The sequence below is a fragment of the Cyanistes caeruleus genome, chromosome 9 (genome assembly GCF_971803275.1).
Source record: "Cyanistes caeruleus chromosome 9, bCyaCae1.hap1.1, whole genome shotgun sequence".
NCBI classification, from domain to species: domain Eukaryota; kingdom Metazoa; phylum Chordata; class Aves; order Passeriformes; family Paridae; genus Cyanistes; species Cyanistes caeruleus.
The window spans coordinates 29282351-29310135 of record NC_141709.1 but is presented as its reverse complement, the minus strand read 5'-3'; the positions used below and the strand labels follow the sequence as shown (position 1 = coordinate 29310135).

General features: G+C 39.1%; 2 protein-coding genes across 2 annotated transcripts; one reads left to right on the top strand and one right to left on the bottom strand.

Annotated features, from left to right (window-relative positions):
• ECHDC2 (enoyl-CoA hydratase domain containing 2) lies at positions 1 to 6775 on the top strand. The gene is made up of 10 exons (XM_086842174.1): positions 1 to 154; positions 1554 to 1621; positions 2204 to 2291; positions 2605 to 2691; positions 3818 to 3910; positions 4500 to 4556; positions 4982 to 5169; positions 5613 to 5663; positions 6013 to 6060; positions 6508 to 6775. The coding sequence occupies exons 1-10, from the start codon at positions 43 to 45 to the stop codon at positions 6583 to 6585; spliced, it is 870 nt and encodes a 289-aa protein (XP_086698300.1). The 5' UTR covers positions 1 to 42; the 3' UTR covers positions 6586 to 6775.
• A 1104-nt stretch (positions 6776 to 7879) lies between these two features.
• Positions 7880 to 27722, bottom strand: LOC111933043 (protein zyg-11 homolog B). Its single transcript, XM_086901509.1, has 15 exons — positions 27684 to 27722; positions 27215 to 27334; positions 22056 to 22221; positions 18946 to 19700; positions 16777 to 16917; positions 15394 to 15570; positions 15169 to 15233; positions 14472 to 14571; positions 14340 to 14390; positions 13651 to 13812; positions 13496 to 13543; positions 12659 to 12856; positions 12512 to 12564; positions 12165 to 12262; positions 7880 to 9878 (listed from the first exon to the last, which is right to left on the bottom strand). Exons 1-15 carry the CDS (start codon positions 27720 to 27722, stop codon positions 9688 to 9690), a joined length of 2364 nt encoding a protein of 787 aa, XP_086757635.1. The 3' UTR covers positions 7880 to 9687.
• Positions 27723 to 27785: the final 63 nt, after the last annotated feature.

Below are 27785 nucleotides of genomic sequence, written 5' to 3'. Positions count from 1 at the left end.
CGGTGCCCGGGGCGGGGCGGAGGTGCCGGTTCCGGAGCGGCCATGCTGCGGCTGTGGCGGGCGGTGCCCGCGGCGCTGCGCGGGGCGCGGGGCCGGGCGGGCGCGGCCGGGGCGCAGCGGGGCTCGGAGGTGCTGCTGAGCGCGGCCGGCGGCGGTGAGTGCCGGGACTCGGAGTGCGGCTCCGCATCTGCCAGGTCCTGGTGGAAACACCTGGGCCTGGCGTCAGCGTGGCCGTGTGTTCCCAGCGCGGCGCAGCCCGAGCGGGGGTGACAGCCCTGCCGAGCCCGGGGCGCTCACTGTTGTTTTGCTTTCAGTTATGCCCTGTATAACCTTTTGTTCAAGAACGCTGCTGCTGAATGAGTAGCTAGATACTCTTTTTTCCCCTAAAGTTGTGTGCAGGAGACCTCAACGTAAGAAGTTCTGGTTTGCATACTTCAGATTTTTCTAACAGCATTAACGTGCAGTGATAAAGGTGGGACAGGACCTTGACGTGTCTGTGCACATTTATTCATGAGAGCCACGAAACAGTTTGAGGTTTGGTTCAGACTGCCAATGAATTTACTTTCTGTGTAACTGTTGCAGGAGCTTATAACCAGTTCTTGGTATTTTGCTGGTTACAAAGACATTGAGTAGTTAGCAGCTGCACATTTCCTTAGCTGGTGCCCGCTGTTCACTTGTGTCTCATTTCCAATGTGGCACATCCCTGGTTCGATAGCTGGCCACTGCCATAGGCAGAGGGATCAACAGAGACTTTCCAGCAGGGCAGAAAGACCAAGGCAGGTGTGAGGTACAGCTGTGCACCTACAGCACAGCAACAGCATCTTCCAATGTGAAGGCCTGGGAAGGGAGCAGAAGTCCAGACAAGGAAATAGGAGATGTTTTTTTCTCTCCAAAGCATACGGAAGCCATTGGATAATAATTTACAAATCACATGTGCAAAGGAGAGCTAGGTAGATGTTGTGGTTTTATTTTTCTGCTTGGACTTAGGAACTCTGAGTGAATTCCTTTCTGCTGATGAGCTTATAATGTTGAAATTAAATGGAGTTCAGTTTCAAAAAGGTTCTGGAACATGAACTGAGAGTGACCTGTCTGTGCTGTTCACATGCAAACAGCAATCCCAAGAGGATGGTTTCCTTCACTAGGGAATGTACTTGAACACAGTAAGACTGTACAATAAAAAATAAATGAAGCAACATTCAAAGGAGAAACCTAAGATGAATCTTTTTTGTTTGTTTGTTGTTTGGGGTGTTTTTTCCCCATTTCTGCAGTGATTCTAAGAAAAGTTTTTGGATGTCCTGTTCATTTTCTTTTCTAAAAGTCTTCTTACTTACAGTCTTCTACAGTGTTACCGAATTTCTCAGTTGATCTGCATAACTGGATTTTGTAGACATGATGTGCCACCTCCAGTTTTAAAATAACTGATTGTTTTAGAACATACTTTATATGCATTTTCAGGAAGGAGAAGATGCAGCATATGCAGATATTATTCCCAGTTGAATTACTGTGTCAGAGAACTAAATGAAGTATAACTGAAATTGTCTCCTATTACTAAGGTATTGCTGAAATCCTAATGAACCGACCCCACGCGAGAAATTCACTGGGAAAAGTATTTGTAAATGAAGTGAGTATGGGCCTGGCCTGTGAGCGTGTTTGGAACCATGATCAATAACTAACTGCACTGAGAACAGTTGTGGGAAATCAAAAAAAACCTAACTCATGTTGAAGGGAAGTGGGAGATGGCATTGGGGCAAGGCAGGTGAACCTGGAGAAAAAGAGATTGTAACAGTTACTGCCTCAGATGTGGACAGAGATATCTGGGTTATTTAAATTATCTAAGTTAATTTGTTGAAGTTAACTCAGATGCAAGTTAATGTCTTAAAGCATACTGTCACACCTTAGCAGTGACAACACATCCTAGAGAAAGTCTGGCTCATGCCTGGACAGGAAGGGAAGTTTTAGGTGCAACAAAGGTTCATCTCTGAATGGAAGGAAAAAAGAGATGGGGAAATGTGTCATTCTGAATTTGTTGTGGAAGAACCTGTAGGTTGCACTTACATGATTTCCATGAATTTTCTGGCACCTGCAGGGGAAAAAAAAACCAAACTACTTCTATCATTGATTAGGCACTTGCTATAATTTCAGTGTATATACACATCCATATGCCTACATTTTTTTTTTCTCGTTTGCACTCCCTCCCTTGTAGCTGTTCAGTGTCCTGGAACAGCTCCGCTTCGATGAGCAGGTGCGAGTGGTGGTGTTCAAGAGCCAGGTGAAAGGAGTGTTTTGTGCAGGTGAGTAGCCAAAGGCTCTGCAAACTCTTCTCAAAAAATGTGGTGGCTCTTAGAGTCATGCACCAATCAGATCATGCAGAAAAGCAGTTGGTAATGAATGCTAAAATAAATTTTAAAAAATCTGTCAAAAGGGCACAGAGGAGCACCCTCGTTACTGCTGCAGCCCAAATGTCCACACTCCAACTTCCATGGACCTTACTTAACTGGAATGCTGTATCTCAAGACTTTTTAAATGGTCTGTCATCTGAGGGGGACTGGAGAGAACACTTCAGATGTCTTTTCCTAGATTCTAACCTTTTTCTTCTTTATTTAGGAGCAGATTTAAAGGAACGTGCAAAGATGGATGATGCAGAAGTTGGAGAATTTGTTAGAAGACTGAGAAATCTTATGGATGAAATAGGTAAAGGATTATGTCAGTTGGAAAATTTATCTAGATCACCTAGTGAAATATTTAGAAATTATGTAGGAGGAAATAACTAGCAGGTTGTCCACCTAGGATTAGCTTTCCAAATGGCTTCAGCTTATGCCAGAAAGAGAGATCCAATTAGAATTAAATACCAACCATCCTGCTGCCCCTCCAAGGACAAGATGCATTTCTTATCCACAACAAAGCACATACATACCTATGTAATAAATACCTGCTCTAGGTTTTTTATTCCACACTTCTGTGGAGTCCTTGGGAAGCAGGTTCTGTGTTGTTTGTTCTACTTCCAGTACATGTTTAGAAACACTCAAAATATGGCCGAGACCTAAGAACACGGACTTGAGTCTCTGAATGGATTTGCTAAATGGATTTGTGGAATGTCAGGGCGGGGGTTGTATCTACAAGTCCCTTGCCTCCCTTTTTCTTTGCAAAAGGAATATGAACTTCTGCAATTAATTTTGTTTCCCTATCTATGAATTATTCTGCTCTCACTAGGAAGAAATGAAATACCGAAGTCAAATCTAAAATACCAATCAGAATTGCAATAATTTAAAAAAAATTACAGAAGCAGTCAGGGTGGTTACAGGAGAGAACTAGCTCAGCTCTGAAGTTTGCATCCAGCTGTCTGAGTAGTTAAAGTATCAAGCAGCTAATCTCCAGATACATCAAGTTCCTCACCTATGAGGCAACCTGGTTAAATAGTGTTTACTGTTCCTGTTTTCAGGAGCCTTGGCTAACAAAAGCACCACAAAAACTGAACATTGTGACAGGGCCTAGGGAGGGTGTCTTCTCTTTGGCTGTTTAACTGCAACAGATGAATATGCATGCCATAGATTTGCAAGGAGAGGATTGATCCCGTTTGTGTTACACCACTTTCTGTTTGCAAGCTTCTCTGTATGGAAGAAGCATGTTTTGCATTCTTACTAAGAAAGGAGAAGTGCACAAAGATAATCTTTACTGTTTTCAGACCGTAAATTTGTGTCAGAAGAAAACGAGTTCTTGAACAATTATGAAAGCTTTAGAACATAAGGATTTAAATTGCAGGACCGTGTGAAACAGAACTTGTGGAACACAACTGTGCAATCTGTGCTCTCTTCTGTAGCTGCCCTGCCTGTGCCCACGATCGCTGCAATCGATGGCTACGCCTTGGGTGGTGGATTGGAGCTGGCCCTGGCCTGTGACCTCCGAGTGGCAGGTTTGTGTTACTCAGTGTAGCAGTCTCCTGGCAATTGATGGCTGTATTTTTAAGAGAATTTACACACGTGACAGTGGATGGTTAATGGAATCCAGGAGCTTGAGTGAAATTTAACAGAAGGTTGTACAGAAATTGGACATTCAGTTACTATTTGGAAAGTAGTTCCTATGCTTAAAAAGTAAAGCCTATTTTTAGGTAAAATTAGGTTTCCTCTAGAAAACTATTTATTAGTAGGATTGAATAGTTATCGTTAACTTAATACTGGATCAGATATACTCTGGCTAGATCTAACCTTCCCAGCTTAAATCAGTTTGGGTTGAAAGACATTTCTTCTGTTTCCATGCTTCCATCCATTGTATTTCATCTAGCAGGGACCTGAGGTTCATTTTTCTAGCTAAAATTGCTATACTGGGGTATGCAGACTTGAGACAGACATTGAGAAAGTATTGTAGTTATTCAGAGTTTCAGGCTACCTGGAGAAATGGAGTTCCAGTTCAGTATTGACAGTTTCTAATTTTATTGATCAATCTGGAAAACTTCTAGTTATACAAATCAAAATGTAGCTAACCCTACATTTATTTTTTAATAGCTTCATCAGCTAAAATGGGCCTTATTGAGACCACACGAGGACTTCTGCCTGGAGCAGGTAACCTTCATTAAATCTTAACTTTCATTAAACCTTCATTAAACCTTCATTAATATTCATAAAATCTCACTTTCTCAGCTGTATTGTATTGTAAATATTTTGCCATTAGAGTATGTTCTTGAACACTTGAAGTGTCTTGAAGGTAAATTAGAAGTAGCATCTTACAGTCATGAAAGAGATCTATGAATCAAGAGTTCTGTCTCAGACATACTCTGAATTTAGGGAAGTCCCTTTACACCTTTTCCTTTTTATCAAAATACTGAAGCCTTTCAGACTCCTCAAAAAATGTTAATGTATTCAGCCAGTAGTTATTAAAGAAACATATGATCCCTTTATTTTTTAAGCCTTCTGGTTTTATAAGGAGACAAAATACTACTGGGGCATTTGTCAGAAATGGAAAATGGTGCTTTTCCTGTTGTCCTAAGGTGGAACCCAGCGCCTGCCCAGATGTGTTGGAATAGGTCTTGCAAAGGAACTCATTTTCACTGGCAGACAGGTTGATGGAGAACAGGCAGCCTCCATGGGGCTGGTAAATCATTCAGTGCCACAGAACAGCGAGGGAGATGCAGCTTACCAGAGAGCTTTAACTTTGGCTAAAGAAATCCTGCCCCAGGTAAGTGCATTGTTCATGGGACCAATGTAAAGACAGCATTTGTGCTGTCCTTAAGAGAGAACAAACACCTGAAATTCCTTTCTCTGAAATACTGAAGTCTTGGTTCCTGATCTTTAAGTCTGTTCCTTTTTGTGAATGCAGTTTTTGTAGGAACAAGTGTTCTAACATCCATCTGCTTAACCCACAGGACAGTTTTACCCCCTAGCTGCAGCCACACAGACCTGCAGGACACATTGAAACCTCACACCGTGTTCATCTGTGAACTGCAGACAACACCAAATTGATTTTTTAAAAAATACTTAATAACTTACTGCAAATTTCTGTAGACTAAAATGTCATTTGGAACTAGGATGATAATAATACAATAACTAATCTATTATGAATTAATTTTAATTTAATTATTTAAAAATATTTGTTGTGGTTTGTTTTTGTTTTTAATAAAGGCACCATTTGCTGTGAAAATGGGAAAACTGGCAATAAACAAAGGAATAGAGGTAACAATTATTTTTGTTTAAATACTGAGGTGAATGAAAAGATTAGCAGCTCTTACAAATTACTACAGTAAAAATGTTTAGAACTGATTATAAAGTTATGAGTTATACAATTTTTCTTTATATCAGACATTTAAAACCATTTCAGAGGTTTTAAAAAATTTGTTTAAAGATAAAATTAAAATGGCAGGGTTTTTTTTTTCTACAGATAGTAACATGTACTTCTAATATTGGAGTGAAGATCACTTACTATGACTGAGAGTGACTGACTGCTCTCATTGATTTGAGAGTTATGAAGTAGCTTTGAGGGCTGTACTTCAGATAAACCTCACACCTTTCCTCTCCTTCCCAGGTTGACATTGCATCAGGGATGGCTATTGAGGGGATGTGTTATGCCCAGGTAAACTGCCTTCAGAATTCACTCCTGAAAGGAACAACTGTACATTAGTTAGAGAATGAGCTTTACAAATGGTTTTAGTTTAATAAATTCAAAACTATTTCTCCTGTAGTTCGTTGCAGCAAGTTTTGAGAGCGTGCATCTTTCTCAGCTAAAGGAACGATACAGGGTATTACAATATAATGTGTCTCTCAGCATCTTTTAAGATGATGAAGATTATGGAAAATGCTTTTCTTATATAGATCTATGGGGTTTTTCTGAGGTGCTTTGTTTGTGAGTTACACTACAACCCTGTCTCTTTTTTCCCCAATTTCAAAACATGGAACTTTATCATTGAAAGAAATGCAATCTTAGTCTTAGACCATTACTGCCAAATTAGTCAGGACTTAAAAACACATCAGACTTGTAAATGGAAAACATACCTTTCTTTCCTTTTTTTTCCTCATGTAGAATATTCCCACCAGAGACCGTCAGGAAGGGATGGCTGCCTTCAGGGAGAAGCGACCCCCTCAGTTCACCGGCAAATAACACTTTCTGCTTCCCCTTGAGTCTCTGGAGATAAAGCAGGACTGAGGAGGATCCACTGATTTCTTATGATTATTTTTATGACACCATTCTGTGCACATAACTTCCTTGCCTAGGACTGCATTTCTAACTACTCCACAGGATTGTTTTTCTGTACAAATCTCCAAATAAAGATTTAACTTTGTACACCTGATCTTTAAAGCACATTCACATGAAGTCAGTAGTTAGGGCTCTCAGACAGATGTCAAGTAAGGAATATAGAGAAGCTTTGGCTCACCATAAGCAAATTAAAAAAACACAAAACACAGTGCATCTTAACAGGAAAAACAAACACTGGAGAGAAATTCGATTTATAAAGATGTATCAGTGCTCTTCCAACTGCTTTGACAGAACAAGCAGTACCAGCACAGAGCAGTGCCCTTCATGGCAGCTCTGCTGTGAGTAGTGCAACACTGACCTACTCCAGGAACCCAAACTCACCTCCCTTTGGAACCAGTATGTGTACAGATACATAAGGCCATCACATCAGCCTATGCCAGACAGGCCAAGCACATAAACATCTCTTCATCACCTCTTTTCCTCTGTTGGCTGACTGGAAGTGGAGGTTATTTTCTCCCTATGGTTTCAGTTTCTCCAGCACTAAAATGTACCACACAATTTAACTCTAAAGCTTCTTACTTCCCCCTTACTGGGGCTTTCAAGCTTAAGTGAATTAATCAGCATATGCAGTTTTAGGAAATGATTTATAGCTTATCAAAATAAGATGTGGCTTACCACATTAGAACTTCATGCTATGATAGTATCAAAGGAAACCACAGTTTCACTTTTGCCAAAAGTGAACCTTACCAAATTATATACATACAAATTTTCAAAGATCTGTAAAGGTAAAGCAGAGTCAGGATTTTCAGCCTTCACAAGAGATGGCAAATGCTACAGGTGGAACACAAAGCTTAAAAGTTGATTCCAGAATTATTCTTTCCTGGCAGAAACTCCTGAAGTTGCACAGGAGTGTGAAGAGACCTTTCTATAAGTGGCATATACAAATAGATACAGCGGAGTTTTCAGCTTGAGAGAATTCAGCTCACTGATTGCCTGAAGTGTGGGAGCAAAAGAAAATGGGTATTTAGCATCCCTGTGCTTGCCAGTTGCAGAACTTCATGAAGTGACATGTCTCTCAGAGATCTGACCTGATGCCAACATCATCCTTGCATTCTGTGCTGCATGGAGGAGTAATTTATTTTTTTTCTTCAATTAAGTTGCTTCAGCAAATTCTCCTGTCATTAGGAAAAGACGGCACTGTGAGGAGAGTTGTCATCTTTATTTTAAAATCTTGTACCAATTGATTTATATGCATTCTATTGACACCAATTTTGACAAGTTTTGTGTTCCATTTCATGTAACGGAAATTCCATAGCAGACATCTTCGAAGGGTGGTGGATTTTAGGCTGTTTTTAATTTTTAAACCACCTTCATAATTCAAAGCTACAGCCAGCTGAATTTCTGTTGGAATTGAGAAAACTTTATATAACCAGATCCACAGATGAAAATGATGCCAGCCAAAATTATACTCTTGTACAAAAAACAATTACACAACACTGATTAAATTACTGGATCAGTACCTTTTGAAGTCACTGAAATACATATTAATTAGGTTATTGAAGATTAGAGGTGGTGTTTTCATGTCATGGATGGGAGCTGGGAGGGAAAGGATTAAAAATAGTAAAATATGGTCATCATGAAGAAGCCATTTCTGCTAGTAAGCTACCAAACATAAGTTTTCTTTTTAAATTCAATTACCCAATATTTACAGAAGAGTCTCTGAATATCAATCAGTTGCCATGGAAATATGGAGACTAAGCAGATAAACAAAAACAACACCTGAAATTAAACTGAATTTGAATGGACATGCAGTTTGCTTCCATCACTTGCATTGTATCAGGCATCTGTACACTGTGCAATATGTTTCATTCAACACATGGTTTGACACCCAAAGGTAACCAAGAAAGAAATAAGTTGTTACAATTAGCATCTTTATGTAAAATTTCACACTCCACAAAACAATGCAATTGACACAAGGGCTTACACAGAACATTGGGCGATATTTTGCACTCGCTGTGATGGCTTGGAAATATAATTCACTGCACAATACTGACAGAATATTTACAGAAAATAAGAGCAATCATTAGTCTCTTATAAATAAGGTGACCAAATATCCCAGCCTTCTATGAATACATGCAACCCCTCCATGATGAAATCATGTCAGTTATTTTGCTCTAATGAGCCTTCCTCCTATCCCCATCAGTATTCCAAAAACAAAAGAAAGATACCACACACAACCAGAAGTAGTCACACAACAAAACCCCATTCTTGTTATAAAATTTAAATTCTCAGACATCCTTTTAGTACTGTCTCATTTTAGTTCCATTTCTACTGCTTTACTTCAGTGGGTTTCCCCTTTCCCTGAATGTGATGCTGGTCCCCACCTTGACAGGAGCATGGAGGACTCTGGAGAAATGAACTATAAAAAGGCATCATCCCAGCAGTAAGGAAAACAAAAGAACATGGTTTACAGGCAAAAGGAAAAGGAAGATGAAGACCCCATTTGTGTCTAGAAGGGTTATGAGACAGTGGACATTTTGGTCGCCTTAGTTACAAGTCTCTCTGTCACCTGCATGCATGGACTTTTGTTTTAGTCTGTAAGTGTTGATCTCACAATCACACACAGTTTTATTCAAACACCAAACTGGTGAACAGTGTTATGAACAATCACAAGGATGGAATAGCCTTTTCTCCCAGAAGTCACAAAACAAGATACTCCTTGAAGTCTTCTTACCAGCTGTGCAAATTGATCTGTACAAGTCCCATCTCCTGGTAGCCAGCACTAACCCTACAGGCATGACCAGCTCAAGCTGTGACCCTTTACAAGTTGTGTACGAGGTTGCCATTAAGGTGACGTTCAGCAAGGTTACCACACATGGCTTGGGTACCACAGTTACCAGCAAATCACTTTAATGGTGACCAATATATTATAAGTTACTCCAGCTACACACATATCAGAGAGGATTATTACAGAGACAATACTTTACACTCCTCTACCTGCAGCTTTCAGTTTGGTTTGGTTTGTTGCTGTTTTCTACACGGTGGTGGTCTCCCATGGCGCATAATGTGTTTTTCTAAACTATCCAGGATGGCAACAGCAATCCTTTGGACATGGGGATCAGTGTGGACATTTTCCTTGATGTTGTACAAATGCTGCAAACCACCTTCTTCAATTAACATGCTGCAGTATCTGGCAGCTGTAATAGAATTATATAGAGGGAATTAAAACCAGAATTATCTAGGGTAAAGGTAGCAGATACTTGTAAACACTGATTCAAATCCACTTTTGTCTCCAGGCAGTATTTAAGACACTCCCTAAAGTGTCCACAGAAGTCCATGAATACTTTAACAAGTGACAACACAACAGAGTTATTTGGACAGGACTCCAGCGGTAATCAGGTCTCTTACCAGTCCGTCTCAGCTGACTGGAAAGTGCCCTGTGACACGCACAGCATTCTCTTCCTCCCACCTCCTCTACAGGCATTTAAAGTGCACATAAAAAATCCAGAAGAAATGGGAATCCAAAACACTATAGTTTCTATGACTCTAGGTAATAATAGCCCTTTTCCCAAAAATCTCAGTACAGAACAGTTACCAAAAAACGGTATCAGATATACCACATCATCTGTCCAGGCTTGGAGAATGAATACAAATTAGTTCCTTCCAATAGTTTGCTGAATGTATCAATGGTAGCCTCTCATTAGTTTTAAGTTTCTACAAGTACCTTTCCAGGGCTTTTTCCACTTACATTCTGGAATTCACTAAGTTGAAATCACACCCCCATCAGCTGCAGCATTATTAAGAGCAGGGAACAGCTATAAAAAGAGCTGTAGGGTGAGTGTAATGTGCAAGCTCCAGAAGTCGTTATGGAAAGGTCAGGATGACTGTAATGCAATCCACAGGGCATTACCTCAGATGGGCCCAATTTCACCATTCATCTCAGTGATGCAACACCAGACTTGTTTTAAAGCTGATGTTGAGCATTTCGCTGGGGATCACATTTACTGTGGTGCTACCTAATATTTCAGCTAGGTTACCTTACTGAGGTCACTATGACACAAACAGCAGCAGAAGAAAAAAATAAACTAAAAAAATTAAACCAATTACTTCCAGGCTACTTTATACTGTCATCTATAAGAGAGGGTCAAAATAAAAAGCATCTCCTCTCCATGGTAAAACTACTAAAAGCTTCCTTGGTACAAAGCACCAAAAGCTGAAGATTTCCCCCCTAAATACAGCTTCTTATTTCAGAGTTAAACAAATTTTCCTCCAGAGTAGGTTATTGTATTTGCTACTAAACATTTGGATTCTCTGCAACTTTGTCCAGAAGCTTCTGCCATCAACTACCATCAGAACTAAAGGAATTCTGTCTTGGTCTCAAATCAGGAGTAGGCCAATACAAACCTCAGTAGCATGTTAAAAGCTCAGAGGTGAGGAGAGACTAAATAGTAAAAATAAATAGAACAAATAGGACAACACAAAGTTAACAGGACTGAGGCACAAAGAGAAATTACAGGGCCTTATTTAAAATTTGTTATCCAGATCTGATCAGTAAAACAACTCTGTCAGAAGAGTCTGACTTCAATGTGAAAAACCTCACAGATTTCTGCACAGTACCCTGGGAACAGAGGCTCATTATATTTATGAGCTCTATGAAGGGCAGCAAAACAGTATTCTCTGTGCAGTTATATATTATGTCATGCTATTGGTTGGTCCTGAATAGATTCCTTATCACTGCAGCAATAGTGATTTATGGGACAGGGATAAACAAGCCTAGATATGCTGCCATCAAGGAGATTAAAAACTGGCACAGAAAACACTTCAAATACTTTAGAAGGAATCTGCTTTTTATAGATATATTCATGCCAAAAATTTCTGTTAAAAAAAAAACCAAAAAAAACCATTAAGAGCAAGGTTTGTTCCCTCCTGCATTTAGGTATGGTTGGAGAATTTAGTTCCTTTCCCCAACATTTGTGCATTACATCAAATGCTATCAAATCATTCTACTTCTCATTTTGCAGATGGGAAAGAGAGATTAAGAAAGTGACATTTATGTCACAGCAGGTTACTGCAAAAAGCCAATTAGAGATGACGATTAACTATAGTTTCTGTTCCCATAGCAAGACACTGTTACCTGCCATGGTCATTGCTCTCAACTTAAAAGAAATTTGTTGCCCAGCATTAATATTTGCCTATTTTATTTGAATAAAAACACATGTGTAAGCAAAAAATGTAGTTAAATCTTAACAAATTCACATTTTGGAATTAATACTAATGCATCTAACTGTAAAATTTCAGTTAATAGAAGAGATGTAAGGAACTTTTACTACTCTTTTTCTGCCCCATTTAGTCAAGCCCCAAATGTAGTTTCTCCAGAGGATTAGGAATGAATACCCAAGAAATACTTATTTTTCCCACTTCATACTAGTGAATAACATATCAAAAAATAAGAATTTTAAGTGTAATGTTCTCTCAATACATACGATTTTTGCTGCAGACGTGCTGCATGGCCCACACTGCCCATAACTGGACACCAGGTGTCATGAAACAACCAAGCAGTGGAAAAAATGGATTGAAAGACCTATTAAAAAAAAAGAGAAGAGAAACAGTTACTTGCTTTATTACTAGATATTATTACTTCAGAATAAGTCTGCTCATTCAGCCATATGTTAACTACAGGAGACATTGATAAACATTAAGAAGCTGGTCTGCTGCATCTAACACTCATTTAAGACAACTATCTGCAAATATCAGAAACAGTAGATATGTGGTACGGTTTTATCTATTTTTTTTCCCCAAACTCTTGACCATAAGATAAAACAATAGTTACCTGTATGCCACCATCTCACATTCTGGGGTTGGCCAATTCAAAATGGCAGCATGCTGTAAAATACAGAACCAAGAACATTGATTGTTAAATACAAACATTGAAAAAAAATAGAAGAGACTGTGATAAAATTCACCATCATTTCTGTACCAGCTGTTCAAGGAGAGATGTCCTCTGGCTGCGACTTAATGTCCAAGCCTGCTCTCCTCGAGATATCAGATGAGCAATAATCCCTGCTGCAAAGTAGCTGACTTCCACCTCCACACTGTGCAACAATTTACTGATGTGGTCTATGAAATCCTTCCACATTAATTCAGAATGGAGTTCTTTAACTTCAGCTATGTTATTCTGGAATGGGGAGATAAATAATAAAAAAAAGAGAAAATGTCAACAGAAAGAAGATGGTGTGAGGGAGATGAACTATATTGTCTGAGTAGGCACAGATAAACATTCAGATGAGACCTCTGTACATCCAAGCAACCACCACATGCCAAAATACTACTTTTGCTTTGGGAGATTTTTCCAGTCTGTGCTTCAAAACATGGAGGTTTTCTCCGAAGTGATTTTATTCCATTAACATGCATATTACACTAAATCAAAGGCTGTTCTTAACACATTCTCAAGCTCAATTGAAAATAATTTCAGCAGTGCAAGATTCTGCATTCCACTGACTTTCAACCTACTTTTTGCATTTGGACTCATGTGAAGCCTCACTCTCCTATATTAAAAGCTCTTTTTATTTCCTATAACCATCAATTTCAATGTAACTTTTGAAGAAACATGGAACAGTCCAAAAACATGTCAATTGTGAATATATACATTATAAGTATTAAAGAAGAATGTAAAAAATATTAGGACATGAAAAATGTCCTGAAAATATCTGAAAATATTTTTTCAGATTAAGATAGGGTAAAAAAAAAAAAACCTGCCAAAATAAAATTTTTAAAGTACATATTTTAGACTTTTTTTTTTCATTTTTAATCTCACCAGAAGTCCAAGAACTTTCTGTTGGATGGATGATTCAGATGGAAAAGACTGTGGATAAAAGAAATAAACAAAAGGTAAACATTTATGCTAACTACTGAAAAAGCTTTAATTATAAACCAGTGTTGAAAATCCACCACCAAGCCTCCCCTTCTCACCTCTAAGACTCTCATGAAAAGTTCTAGCCCTTGGTTTTCAATAAAGTGCCGACACGTTGTTGGAGATTCATCTGTGAGGTTCCAAAGTGCACTCAGTGTGAACTTGAGGGTGGTATCTACAAGATTCTGATTTGTTTTCTGTTTAACTATTTGTAGAAGTTGCTGGGGGGAACAAAACCCATCAATATATCAATATATGTATTAAATCCTCTGCTTTTTCTACACTAACTGGGCAATGCATAGCTGTCATTTATACACAGAGTAAAGATATACTTGTTTAGAGTCAAACTATACAAAATAAACCAGCTACTAAACTTTTTACCTCCCCTCTGAACATAGTTGCCTGCTAAAGGAATTCCTTTTTTTCCACAGTAATTACATGTGTATGGCTATCACAGATGGCACAAAGCCATCCACAAAACTTGCAACCTTTACAGCAGTATTTACTTCAAATATTCTCATTTTGAGCACCTTAAACAATGAATTACAAATCAAGATATGTCTTGCTATATTACTTTGCAGTAATTGTGTTAAGTTTCTCCACTTGAGCTTACCTTCTAACCAATTTTCACATGAATACATGCTAATATGTTAGAATTTTATCTCCTTATGTTTACTTTGTATCTTCAGGAATACTGTTAGTAGGAACAGCTGGAGAGGACTGGATGGCAGGAAGGCATCTGACTTACCCTAACAATGAAGAGTTCTGCACCAAGTTGAGCTGTTTGCTCTGTTGAAAGCTGGAAACAAACAAAAGCAGATCAACATTTTTTTTTTACTTTAGAAATATTATCCTATCATCTCAAAGCTTAAATCCATACCTTTGCAGCAAGAATGGAAATTATGGCTACAGCCATCCTTTGCATGTTTTGATCCTCATGATTACACAGCCACTGCATAACAAGTTTAGCTGCTTCAAACCTGGAAGTTAAAAATAAAATTAATTTTCATAAGTCTTATAAAACTTAATAAAAGAAAGATGTACACAATCAACAGAAGAAGGATTCTTCATACCATACAAAATAGAAAGACACAGTGAAACTGCAGGTATTGTATGAGCCTCTGTCAGCTTTAAGCTGTTGGCTTATTCTCTTACTTCTAATTATGTATCAAAGTGCAAAGGAATTGCTCCCAAGGAAGGAAGAAAAATTTGGTACAATCTCCTGAAACATCGGACCATCACACTTCAAAGTATTTGAACAAAACATTTGAGTAGAAAAATGTCTGCAAAAAGCACCCCCAGAGAAATGCTGATTTCTGTTACATGGAACACCTGGACAGACCTATCCAGGTGAAGTAAAAAAAAAACCTGTATAGCAAAGGATTTTTTCAGACCTATACTCAGTGGTATATATTTGGGTCAACAGACCTAAAACAATATAGGCCAGATAAATTCAGCACACTAAATGATTTAAACTGAGCAAAACTGGGGCCAGAAACAAAAGCTTCTGAAGAAAAATATTCTGCAAAGCTACAACTCATTTCAACTGTTTAGATGTTTCAACATCTATAACTTGCCTGTTAAATGGGACATCCTGGAGGATTCTGTCACTGCATAGTGAAAGAAGGCAATTCTTTTGCAGCTGTGAGAAATTAAAAATAATTGCTTCATTAGAAACACACAAATTCCAGAATACTTTCCTGCTATGAACATATTTCTATGAGGTTCTGAGATGTGGAGAAACCTTTTAAGGCCCACAACACAGAGAATGCCTCAGAAGGCAGAAAAGCTTTGCCTTGTACCTGCTGGTGATTTGGGAAGTGCTCCATGGCCTTGAGGAGCAGGTGAGTGACGTCTGCCAGGAGCCGCACGGGCATCCCGGCCGCCAGGTCCTGCTTGGTGAGGTTGAAGACGCAGGCGCTCGCCGCCAGCTGCACGGGCAGGTTCAGGGGATGGTTCCTCATGCCGATCACCACCAGCTGCAGCACAACAGTTTGGCCCACGTTAGCTGCTCACACGTTTGCACACAGACCCCAAGAACAATCTGCCTCCTGCTTTTGGCCACAACAATGACTCACAGCACCCAATTTCTGCCTCCCTTGTACTCGAGTGAGAAATCCATCTGGTGTGATTTTAATGCTCAAGGAATAACATTTCCTTCTGCTCAGTGATTCAAACCTGGCAACTTCTACTGCTCCAAGTCCTTTGCACAGCTTCTAGCAACCTCTCAAAGAAGAGGCTGCACAGATTGCAAGAAATTCCTAGAAAGAGCCAGGCTGGGATAAAATCACCAAACCCTCTCAGAGATGAATGAAGTGGGACAGAGTTTCTGCAGTACAATGATAATGATGTAGTGCCTTGTTTGGTGATGAGCCATTTCAAATCCCATCCTGAGCTGCTACGTCAGGACAGATTTTTTGCAGCTTCTTCCTGAATGATGTTTTTGGCTACATATGTTGATTCTGATCTCACCTAATAATAGCATTTTTCTTGTTGATAATTAACTGGCAAACTCTTTTTGATATTGATGGCAGCAAATTTAGGGAGACCTGTTCAACATTAAAGAGAATAAGAAAAAGTGTCCTGCTGGTGCATCTTTTTAGGATCCCTACAAAACTTAAACCATCTCTGATGTTCTAGACATGGAAAGCCAATGCCTAGAGTGGATTTCTAAGGAAGTTTCTGGGCTCCATTTTCAGCCCCATGCAGAACACTAATATCCATTCACCCATTACCACACTGGAGGGTGACAGTAGAGAAACTGTCACTGAATTCTTTCCTTATTATTACTGTTTTGTGAGCATCAGCAGAAGGCACTGCTATGTCTGGTGAATAAGAGTAGACAGATCTTTGCTTAGAACCCCAACAGATATGATCTAATGACAGAATTCAGCATCTGAAGAATATTTCATATCATATTCAAAGTTATGTGACAAAATTAATTAACATGCTACTAAATTTAGATAATTCACATTAGTACAGAACAATTTTACCTAACATAAAACACTACAGGGCATCTTCTACATCACTCTTGTTTAAATAGTTCTTTATTTTTATTTAACATTACTATTTTAATCTTAAAAAACCAGAACCTATAAGGTAGAAGCTTATAAACTAATTTATACCAGGGTTTTGGGGATGAGCTCAGGAAGAACACATGAGAACCATCAAAACTATTATTTTACCTTTAAAATTTCAGGTTTAGTTTTTTCCATTACATGTGTCAGGCTGAATAAATGAAAGAGTGCTTCTCTCACAAAGAAGGCCCGTTCACTGTAACGCTTCAGTGCTTCCGAAATCTGAGTTTCATTTGCTTCTCCTGACACCTGTGAACACAGAAATAATCTTTAGTTCAAGATGTCAACATTTTACTTTCAAAATTTTCTTCTCAAAAAATGCAAAGCTGCAGTTTCAAAGGCAGTGATTTGGCCAAGTCCTTCAGTAAGTAAATGATTTCCAGCCTGCTCCGGTTTCCATTTAATGATATTTTCTCTGTTTATAACTGTAAGTTGTATAACTGAAGATGGTTTTTTCCTCAGTTGTTTTATTTAATGAATCCTTGTTTTTTAAAATTCTTAGGGAAGCACGCACAACTTGTTCTACTTAACACGGCACATACAAAAAAGTAAAATGTTCATAAAGTGTCACATTCTGTGCATCCTGTATTGTATACAGGCATATTTTTTTGAAACTTCTGAGATCAGGAATATATTACTGCCTTGAGAAAACTGATTGCATCTTGGATTTTGTTTTATATTCTCTACTGATTTGAACAGGGCAACCCTGCTTACTGACATGTTGTACAGCCAATTATACCCTACATGAAAAATTTCCACTTAGTTTCATGTTCTCAACTATAATATCTGCCTAGTGTTCATAATCAAATTTCACAGGGCTGCTGTAAAGAGAGTAATATTTTACCTCCGCTGTTTCCATGAGTTCTGTGTCTTGTTTACTCTTTAGCAGTATCTAGACTCAGCAGTTGAATATTTCAGCAGAGTTACTAATGAATTTAGGTCACCAAAAAAAAAAGGAAATAAAACCAATCATAGCCTACAATCTCTTCTTGACAACTATGCCTTAAAAAAAAAAGAATGCAAACTGCATTTTGCTAACCACAATGCCACAAGACCACTGTGACTTTCATATTACTAGAACCTTCTTCCCTCCTGCCTTTTCATGGCACAGATAGTTCTGTGAAGCAAGTATTCTGAACAGCAAGGATTAAATTGTATTATTTTATACCAAACATGAGGTATAACCTCCTGATGCTGGATATCATCACACCAAAGGGGAACTTGCTTTCTCCAACCACGCATTTCAACATTCAGACACTTCCCCTATCAGCTGTGACAACTAAGTACTCAAGAGACCTGGCCCTTAACAGCTTTCAAATGTTTCAGGGATAAAAACCACAAAATTGTGTAGCTGTGTTTCTCCACTTGCCTATAACAAGAGCATTCTGAAATTTAAAACTCAAGTGGGAAGCTAAACTTGCACAGGGCAGACTAAACTATGGACACATTAGGCTCTCTTCCTCATTCCTTCTGCAGCTTCCATCATCCTCAAAACACAGCAGAAAACTCAGTGTCAAAGATGATATACCACTGAAATGTATAAAACAACTTTTTAAAAAATTAATTCTGACCTGCTCATTCTCCAATAACTGCATTCAGATTCTACAAAACAGGGAACCATGTCTTTGTCTAGTTGCCTGGCTCTAAAAATTAAATAAATAAATGCACTTCAGAAAACATCATCTCATCCTAAGGGGCTAAGTAACTGAGGATTTTCTCAAGAAGAGGAAATCTTTCATCCTTAGTTATTGCTTCCTAGGTGTTGCATTCATCACCAGAAGACCTTTCAAGATGGGCAGAAATACTGTAAGAGGAAATATCAGTGGTGATGGAATATAACAGCGAGTTATTCAGCTTTATTTTATCTGCTGTGTTAATCATGAACTGCTCAAAGCTTACGCAAATTCTACCTCCACCCCTTACACATTGCTGACTTATGCCAGATACTGTCTGGAATACAGAGAATATTATCCCACCAAGTGACTTCAGACCAGACAAAGTTCAGCTCTCTTAGATTTGGTCAGGATCTAAGGTTCACTGAAAAGGCACAGAAAACAGATGGCTTTTACAAGTATATGTATATATACAGTATTATGTAAATTTAGCAGTTTGTGTCAAATTTAAGTAGGAATTTCACCTAAAGCCAGTAATTGTAATTAACAGTTAAAAAAAATGAACCTACAGCCTCCTATTGAAACACACACATACATTTGTTACAATTAGGTCTATTTTCCCTGCACATTGTAATTTTCAGTGAAATTAATTCCCCCACTTAACCTTCAGGTTTCCTTCTCCTGTTAGGAACTCTGAGTAGCCGGCGTCAGTAGCTAGCAGTCCTACAAACTGCATTGTGGGCCGCTGCAGAATGAATGCTTGTACAGCTTTATCTGTGACATGTTTTCTTCCAGAAATGTCCAAAGACACAAGGTTAGGCAAGATATCTTTCTGTTCCAGTAAACGAAGAGCTATGTCCGACGTGAACTGTTTGTCGTCCGAAATATCAAGATGATTCAGGTATTTTAGTTCTCTTATAACATCCAGAATCTGGGTTGTGGTCATTTTCAAGCATTTCAGGTGGTGCATGGTCAAAGACTTGAGCCGGTCTTTGCAGGTGAGGAGTGCTGTTATGTCAGTGACAGAGGTGTTGGATATATCCAGACTTTCCAACCTGGGAAGTGAAGCAACATCTGCCAAGTCCTCGTTGTAGAACAGCACGTTGGTGATGCTCAACGCGCGGAGCCCGGACAGCTGACTGAAACACCTCTCGTAAGGGTCTTCCAGGGAGAGAGTCAGTGAGTTCAGCACCAGGCACTGCAGATTCTGCTGGATCCACTTATTGCTGCCCAGTCCACTGATAATGTCTGTGATTGTTATGTCTGCATTCACCCCCGTGGCATCCAGCTCCACCAGCTTGTGATGGCAGAAGGCTTTTCGGAAAGCCACGGCTGAGATTTTGGCTTTGCGGATACAGGCGCGCTTCAAGCGCATCTGGTTGCCTCGGAAGATGCCCACGGTCCCATCATTCAGAAGCCCTGTGGGAAAACAGCATCAGTGCTTGGCTCCAGTGCTACACACCACCACCTTGACATTAAGAACCCAAAGGGCACAAAGTGTTGGAAGAGAAAATTAATGACAAAGTAGTTTGCCTTGGATCATTACACTACCGATACCAAAATCACACGTTTGAGTTTTTGCTTTGAACATTATGATACCATGTTCGGAAAATTCCAGGTTTAAGAATAGAACAGATAAATAAGAAGCAGTAAATCCGTGTTACCTGATTGGTTCAGAAAATGGAACACACAATAAATAAAATATGGGTATGATTCAAAACCAATCAGACTGCTGCCCTCATTTGCTGTGTTTTTCTCACTGAACTGGATGGAAGCATGGTAAAAACAGAATTTCAAAATTTCTGAGTGTAGCTCTCATCTGGCCACAGTTCCATTAACCTCAAGATTGTACAACCTATCAATGACCTGTTCTCATCTTGCTTTAACTACATAATCTAGCATTTGATTGAATTCATAAGTAGGATCGATACTAAATTAAGCTAATTAAGTTCTATATGAAGAAGGTAGGAGTGTTGCTCAGAAACAAGCTGAATGTGAGAAAGAAACCTAAAAAGTGATTCAAAGAATAGAAAGAGGAGGGCAAGGAAAGGGTGGGAAGGAGAAGGAGACAGAAAAGAAAGAAGAAAAAACAACAATCTTGTTTAGTATCTTTTTACTCTGTATAAAGTAGCCTTTTCTTGCAAGACACTGGCAACATCCTAACTGAAAAAAATACATTAAGTTCCCTGCATGGAATTATCAAAAATGCATTGAATATACAAATATGAAATCTTGGTATCTTATCAACAGAAGGATTACAAAAAGCCATGTGAAAGGTACAGTTGCACAAGCATCCACACAAAAGCAGTAGGAAGAACATGTCCTAGTTTTGCCCCTACAGGGTTATAAATGCGAAAACTCCTAGCTTTTTACCTCCTATCTTCATACCTACTTAACAAAGAAAGTGAAAGAAAAATGCAATATATTTGAATAACATCACTGCCACTACAATCTGGATTTAAGTCATGGGCTAGTAATTGCCTCTGGACAAAGGTAAATTATAATAAAGATTTGCTGACCTTTCTAGGGGGCAAATGGTTCAGGCATTTCTGACCATTACTTTCCTCTTTTGCAGGGAAAGCAAAAATACGGGATGAAACAACTGATATGGAAGAGAAGTAAAAGCAGTAAATCTAATTTAGCTTGGTTAAAGTGTCAGTCAATTATTTCTTAATTTTTGCTTATCTCTTCATTTAAGGACCAAGCTCTCTCACTGGTCTGCCTCAGCCACTCCATGTTTACCTGTCACACACTTTTTTCCATCTTCCATTCTCTTTGTTTGTGACATTTTGGTGTCTGGAAGTGTCTTTAGCACTGCCAGCACCAGTAATAAGTTTCTGGTAATTCAGTTTCCTTGAATCTGACTTCTTGGGACTACACTAAATACCTCCTTATCAGAAAGTGTATATTAAAGATTACCTTTTTTTTTTTTTTTGAGCTTGTCATTTTTACAACCATTCCTTCTGTTCCTTCTAACCAGAACACCTTGAAAAAAACCAGAACACCAATACTTGCCCAGTAAGACCCAAATAAAATCTGCACTTGTAGGATAGGGTGTTTGGTCTGTTTACAGTAATTTTTCTAGTGTCATGTCTCATTTTTTAACAAAAGTGTCCAGGATCTCAAGGAACAGGCTTCTTATCTCTTTTCTAGCACAATTTATACCTTTACTTTTTCATTATAAGTTTTATTAGATAAATTTTATCATGCTTAAAGCAAGCAACCAAGAGGGCAGCCCTCTCCTCAGAAACATGCTGACAGAGAACCAGTAAGCCAGAACACAAAATGTAAGAATACCATAAGGTGTTTATACCACTCTAAAACTGCGTGGTCTGAAACAAATAATTTCATGTCAATAATAAAAGTGTTAAGAGACATGACAAACCATTTTAATGAATCACAAGGTTATTTTCTAGCTTAATTGCAGGGGCACACAGTAAAAAAAAAATCAAATGCTCTTCAAGAGGTACTGTTGCTAGAAGCAGTAGAATCTTTTCTTTTCTGAAATGATTGAAAGAAGACTGAAGAATGTTCAGGTTAAGGAAGATTAAAATCATAAACCAAGACCAAGAATCTTCTATTTAGATCTATGTGGCAATGCAAAGGTCAGCTGAAGCTTTGTAAAGCAAAAATAACACAAATTCTCTATTAAGGGATTACAGAACACAGTTTTAACAGCTGCAGCAGCAGATTCTACTAGAAAATATAGCAGAACTGCAATGTCACATTCCAGTGGAATATTTTCACCACTGACCCACAAATGATTGTTTTTACCATGAAATGCCATCGTCTGCAGCAGTCGATCAGCCACTTCTTGAGGGAACATTCCTGGCTCCTGCAAGCAAAATGTTCCATCTTGCCTTTCTGTGCAGAACTTCTCTAGGTTGGCAGTCAGGAAATTCAAACAGATATCAAGTAAAGAATATGGAGAAGCTTCCTCCTGTCATATGCAAAAAACAATGAAACAAAGGAGATTTAGTCATGCCATTCTATGAACCTTCCATTATTCTATAATGTCTTTTTTGTTAGTCCGGCAAATATTACAAGAGGAGATGTCTCCCTCAGAGCTACACTAAGTCAGGTCACACAACAAACAACTGGCCAAACCAGTGGGAGCCTCCTTCCCCAGTCACCCCCAGAACCACATCCAGTCACGTCTGCTGTGCTTCGAACGCTACTTGCGTCCCCAAAGGAAAAAAAGCAATTGCTGAAAAATAATTTTAATTTATGAAGTCTACTGGGAATTAATCAATCAAGACAGACTGGAAGAAGATTTAAAAATCAAATTATACTTCTGGATTTAAAATATTTCTTTTAAGCATTTAAGTCAATGCATATTAGAAGTCTACTACCAACCTACATAAGAAATGCAGATACTGCAGATAAATTGCATATATAAGAGCAATTTTTGATACTGAAAAGGGCAGCTAGAGCTTCACATCAAAAAAGGAAACACAAAAAGACCTGGTTTAATTTCAAATTTTGTGCAGCAATAAACTAATATCTATTACAGTAATCATTTTCCTCTTTCCAGGCATGCTGCACCTGGAAATCATCTATAGCAGAGGTCTGGGTACAAAGGACAGGGCAGAATATAAACTTGATCTTTTCCCCCAGCGTTTGAGATTGGACACTGATACATTAAAATCTCTAAGGGGTTTTTTTTCCTCCATGTCTAATAATAACCTACTGTTTTCAGCTACACAGATTAATCAACATAAAGAATGACTCTCAGCACTGTGAATCATCCCCAGCACCACACAAAAGAAGGCCGAGTGACTGGTACATACTCCCCCAGACAATATTGAAAATAACAGCATCAACTGTTGCCAGATCTCATCTGTGGGAAAAATAGTAGCTTCCCTTTCATACAGAAAGTTCTGGATAATTTCACCTTTCTTTCTCAGCTCATTTAACTTCTATTGCTTCACTTGCCTAATATGCTGATCACAGGAGTACTGAAATATGTAAAAGGTTATAGAGAAGAAATATAAATAAGTTCACAGAGATAAGTCTTCTAAAATAAGGTGCACATATTTGAGGACTGGGAGGTACCACATTAGAGCAAAGATGGAATGGAGTCTATCTTTAATGAATCACATATTGACAACAATTAGAGACAGCAGTTTAATAGCTCCTGAAGACTTAAGTACAGGCTTGGAAAATAAAATCTCCAAGTTATTCATTCACATGCAATCTCTTTCTGCAGCTTTTGACATGCAACTTTCCATTCCTCTAACTCAGTTTTGTTAAACACTTAAGTTTTATTATTTTTTAAGCTTTATTATTACATTGTATTGTTATAAAAACAGAGTTACTTTGTGATGCAACTTGCTCCCGTACCAGAAAATGCCAATTTTGGCTTAAACGGCAAAGAAAACGAAGGACAGAATTTGGAATTGTGAATGTCTTTTGTTTCTTTTTGTTTCTTTTTAGTGTGCAATGATGCCTGATTATTTTAAAATAGTACATTTTTTATATGAGATGGGAAAATTTCCTTCTAAACTTGACATCAATACATATTCCCAGGACTTCTCCAACAGCTGATGAATCAAACAAGAATCAGAATCTTTACTCAAAGGTGTATGAAAACCATTCCCACTGGAGCAAAGACATTCACATCTCCATTAGATCTTGTGTTTCTAATTTGATGCTCAAAGATGACAAAACCAGAATACTAGATCTTTTCATTCCTCCTGGAACTGTTCCTTCCTGTCTGCCAGAAAAGCTGAAACACTTTTATGTATCAGTGAACAAACTCCAATGAGAATTTTTAGCCCTGTAGATAGGCCACTGGCATATGACTCAGAAAACTATTTTTTCAACCAGTACCTCTGAGTGGCCAATCTGTCCTTTGGAAATGCAAGTTTAATTTTTATATAATCCCTCTGGAAGTTCACGCAGGGTATATCCATACAACCACGGAACAACAACCACAAGCAGGGATCAATTACACTTGCAAACAACACAGTTCCTTTTTATTAATTCCACTCATTCCCATTATAGGAGACATTTGTAATATTTTTCAACTTGCTGCGAAAAGGCTGAGGAAACACCCCTAACAAAGGCTCCTGAGGTACCCTGGGCAGACAGGTAAAATGTTCTGTATCTAATAAAGTCCACTGACAAACATCCTAAAAACAATTTCCTAGACTGTGTGCTACTGAAACAGAACAGCTCAAACGCATCTGGACGCCTTTCATGTGAGCTGGAGGCATTCCCTTTCTCACTCCACTATACTTCAAGACAATATTGCCCAGATTAAGTCGTATTTAAGCTCTTACAAGGTCAGAATTTAAGTGGTTCCTTTCTCTAGCTCTGCTTTTGAATGTCAGGTTGAAGACAAACCTGGCATTTGTTTTTAGATCGCTTTCTGTCTAATGAGACACTATAAATGTATGTCAAACATAGAAGAGCATTTCAACTTATCTTTTTTATTTAACCCACCCAGCAGTTTTTGAGTAGAACTTCCAATATGCTATTTTACTTTTTCATAGTCATCATAACTATCTGATACTTCAATTAACTTCATTTAGTTTCTTTTGGTATATCAAATTAATTGAGTAGCCAGGAAACAGATATAAAAATTAATTCTCCAAATCACAGAAATATGCATTACATGATGCAAGCTGGGGTGCCTTCATTAACTAAAACATACATTATGAGAATAATGATACACATCTAAAACCTGGCTAGCTTATGGAATAGCAAAAAAAGTAGAATAATTGCATTTAGATAGGCTTTTAAAGGCTTATTTTAATTAATTCTTTTTTTAAAAAACACTTTTTAAGTGCTCAGTGTAATCAAGGCAAACCCAAAGTGTGCATGGGGATGGGGTAAACTGCCTGGCTAATGGCCTCTGACAGTAATCCAATACAGTGATGAACTGAAATGCAAAACCTGCTTCAACTTGATGTTACCAGTTCAACTTCGAGCTCACACCAGGGCAGCTGGAAAGGTTCTCCCAAAGAACATTATCCTCCACATTTTCTTTTGAGAATTCCATGAATCAGCTTTAAATACCACTAGAATATATTCAATACATATTTCAAATGCAGTTAAAAAGCAAGAGCTTAAGGGAACACATTAAAGCACCATAAATTGGAGACTCTTTAGCCAAACATTATAAACCCAGATTAACTGGTTGAAAGTGAGTATCAAAACAAAATCCTGTTCCTTTCGGGAAGCATCACCAGGCAAGTACCTGCTTATACAACAATACCTAGAAAAAAATAAGAAACAGGTATGTCTGCTGTTTTCTGTCAGTCATTACAATCAAGCTTTGCAAAAAAAAAAAAAAAATTAAATTTCACTGCTGTGTGGGCCTTTCTCACTACAGGGGTTGTGATCCTACCAACTCCAGCCTGACAGATTCAGTTCACATGGGCTCTGTCTCTCAGACTCATTAAAAATCCAATTTTTTTTTTTTCCATTGGTAGTGTTTTGTTTTGGCTGGTTCTTTTTCCCCCTCAATAAACCAGTATGTAACACGGGAAGACAAATATCAATCTCACCTCTAACAGAACTATGTCTATGGTCTGCTCCTCAAGTTTTACCCAATTGCAGACTCAGTATGAAAAACCCCAAACATGCCAGGTCTCTGTAAGCCTGGCCCACCTTCTAAAGTCCCAAAGGATGAGATGGGCACAGGGTTAGGGACTTCTCAATTTGTGGCAGTCATTTCTCTCAAAACATTAACTGGAAAATAAGAGATAATTTAGAACCCCAGTCTTTGGTGCTGGATGCTGGACCATGTTTTCCGGCTGTTTTCCACCTCTCTACAGCTCCAAAACTTTACTTACTTTCTTAAAATTAACATTCTTTAAACAATTAAGAAATAGCAACAGCCATCAAAATTCTTCTGAGTGCTAATAAAGGAAAGGCAGTGAAAAATAAACAGCTTCATGATTAATGCTACTAAGAAAGCTTTATGATTATCCTATTTAAATTAAGTTAAATGGAATTAAACAGAAGTAGGTGATTTATTAGCCAGACTCAAGGAAGGATTATGCTCAAAACTCCAATTTAACATTAACTATTCTGGCACAAGAAGTGGGAACATACTGATTAAAGCTGCTACTGATACAAAGCAGCAATCACAAGAGGCCTAAAATTAAATAGTGCCCTATTAGAATGACATAGTAAAGCCACTTATTTCAAGATTAACATCAAGAACTTCAGATACAAGTTCATAAATTAAAAATGATAGAGAGTGGAACCAGAGTGGTGTGCTGAACTACAAAAAAGCATAAAAAAAGAAAGAAGCATTAAAAAAAAAAAAAAAGTTAGGATTAAGTCACTTTCAAGACACTTGGGAGATCTCACAGGGCTATTTATGTTAAAAGGTACCTGCACCATTTCAGTTTAAAGGTAACAGCTACTAGAATGCTCTGGGAAGCAAAAGTACCTTGGGAACAGGACATAAACCCAGCTTTTCTAAGCCTAGAAGATCAAAAGGTGAGAGATACAAATGCTACCTATAAATAAACACAGGACAATGAATATAAACTATAGACAGAAAAAAGCCATTAAGGAGAAGCACACTCTGAACACAGCAACTAAGGTATGTAGAAATGCAGTGAACTGGAATTTTGCCATAGATTTAAGCATCAGTACATAGTTAAACAATTAAATTCTACCCTAGTTCACTGATTAGAAGAGAAGGCACAAAATGTAGCTACTTCAGTAACAATGATACATAACTTTATTAGGGGATTGACTGAAATTAGGCTTTTAATGACAAGGGATAAGACTAAGACTGCCCACGAAGCTCCTGCTAGTCCTTGAAAAGCAAATATGCACACTCATGTCTGGAGCAGAGGAGCAATCCAAACAGCTTCCATATGTTCTGCTCCGGCCTGCCTGGAGCAGGGAAAGGCTGCTCCTTTGGCAGCTCCGCGCTGCAAGAGCTCAGCGAGGCCCACGCACCGTGCCTTGGCACGGCTTCCTCCAGACAGACGCTGGACAAAGCAATTCCCAGTGGGAAGGTGCTGCTGGGGGCCGGGGGAGGCGGCAGCCGGAGGAGGCACAGGCGGCTGGGCTGAGCTGTGCCCTCACGCCTGCCGGCCGAGGGGCTCTGCCCCGCTCCGCCCTGGCGGCTGCGGCTGCTCGGCCCCGCACGGGGCTGTGAGGGGCCGGTCAGGCCGGCGGGTCTGGGCCGGCCGTCATCGCCCTCCCGGCTCCCTGGGACACCGAGCCGGGATCGAGCCTGCCGTCTGCCGGGTCCCGAGCGCCCTTTTACATAACGGGCGGCAGCGCCGCGGTTACACAACGAACGGCGGGGCTGCCCCGGCCCGGCCGCGGTGCCGCCGGGAGGGAGAGGAGGGGGGGCCCCGCCTGAGCCCCTCAGCCGGGCTTGCGCCGCCGCCATGGCGGCCCCTTCCCCGGGGTCACCTCCGCTACCTGCGCCGGGTCCGGCACCTCGGGGCTGCAGGCGAACATGTTGCTCCCCTTCCCTTCCTACCTCCCTCCCTGCCCGCCGGCATCCCCTCATCGCCCCCTCAC

Coding starts and splice junctions, on each gene's coding strand:
- LOC111933043 (XM_086901509.1), bottom strand. CDS start 27,722: ATGTTCGCCTGCAGCCCCGAGGTGCCGGACCCGGCGCAG. Junction 27,335..27,683: donor AGGTGCCGGACCCGGCGCAG/GTAGCGGAGGTG, acceptor CGGCAGGCGTGA/GGGCACAGCTCAGCCCAGCC. Junction 12,565..12,658: donor CATCTCTCCTTGAACAGCTG/GTACAGAAATGA, acceptor TGTATTTTACAG/CATGCTGCCATTTTGAATTG.
- ECHDC2 (XM_086842174.1), top strand. CDS start 43: ATGCTGCGGCTGTGGCGGGCGGTGCCCGCGGCGCTGCGCGGGGCGCGG. Junction 5,170..5,612: donor CTAAAGAAATCCTGCCCCAG/GTAAGTGCATTG, acceptor TTTTTAATAAAG/GCACCATTTGCTGTGAAAAT. Junction 5,664..6,012: donor CAATAAACAAAGGAATAGAG/GTAACAATTATT, acceptor TCTCCTTCCCAG/GTTGACATTGCATCAGGGAT.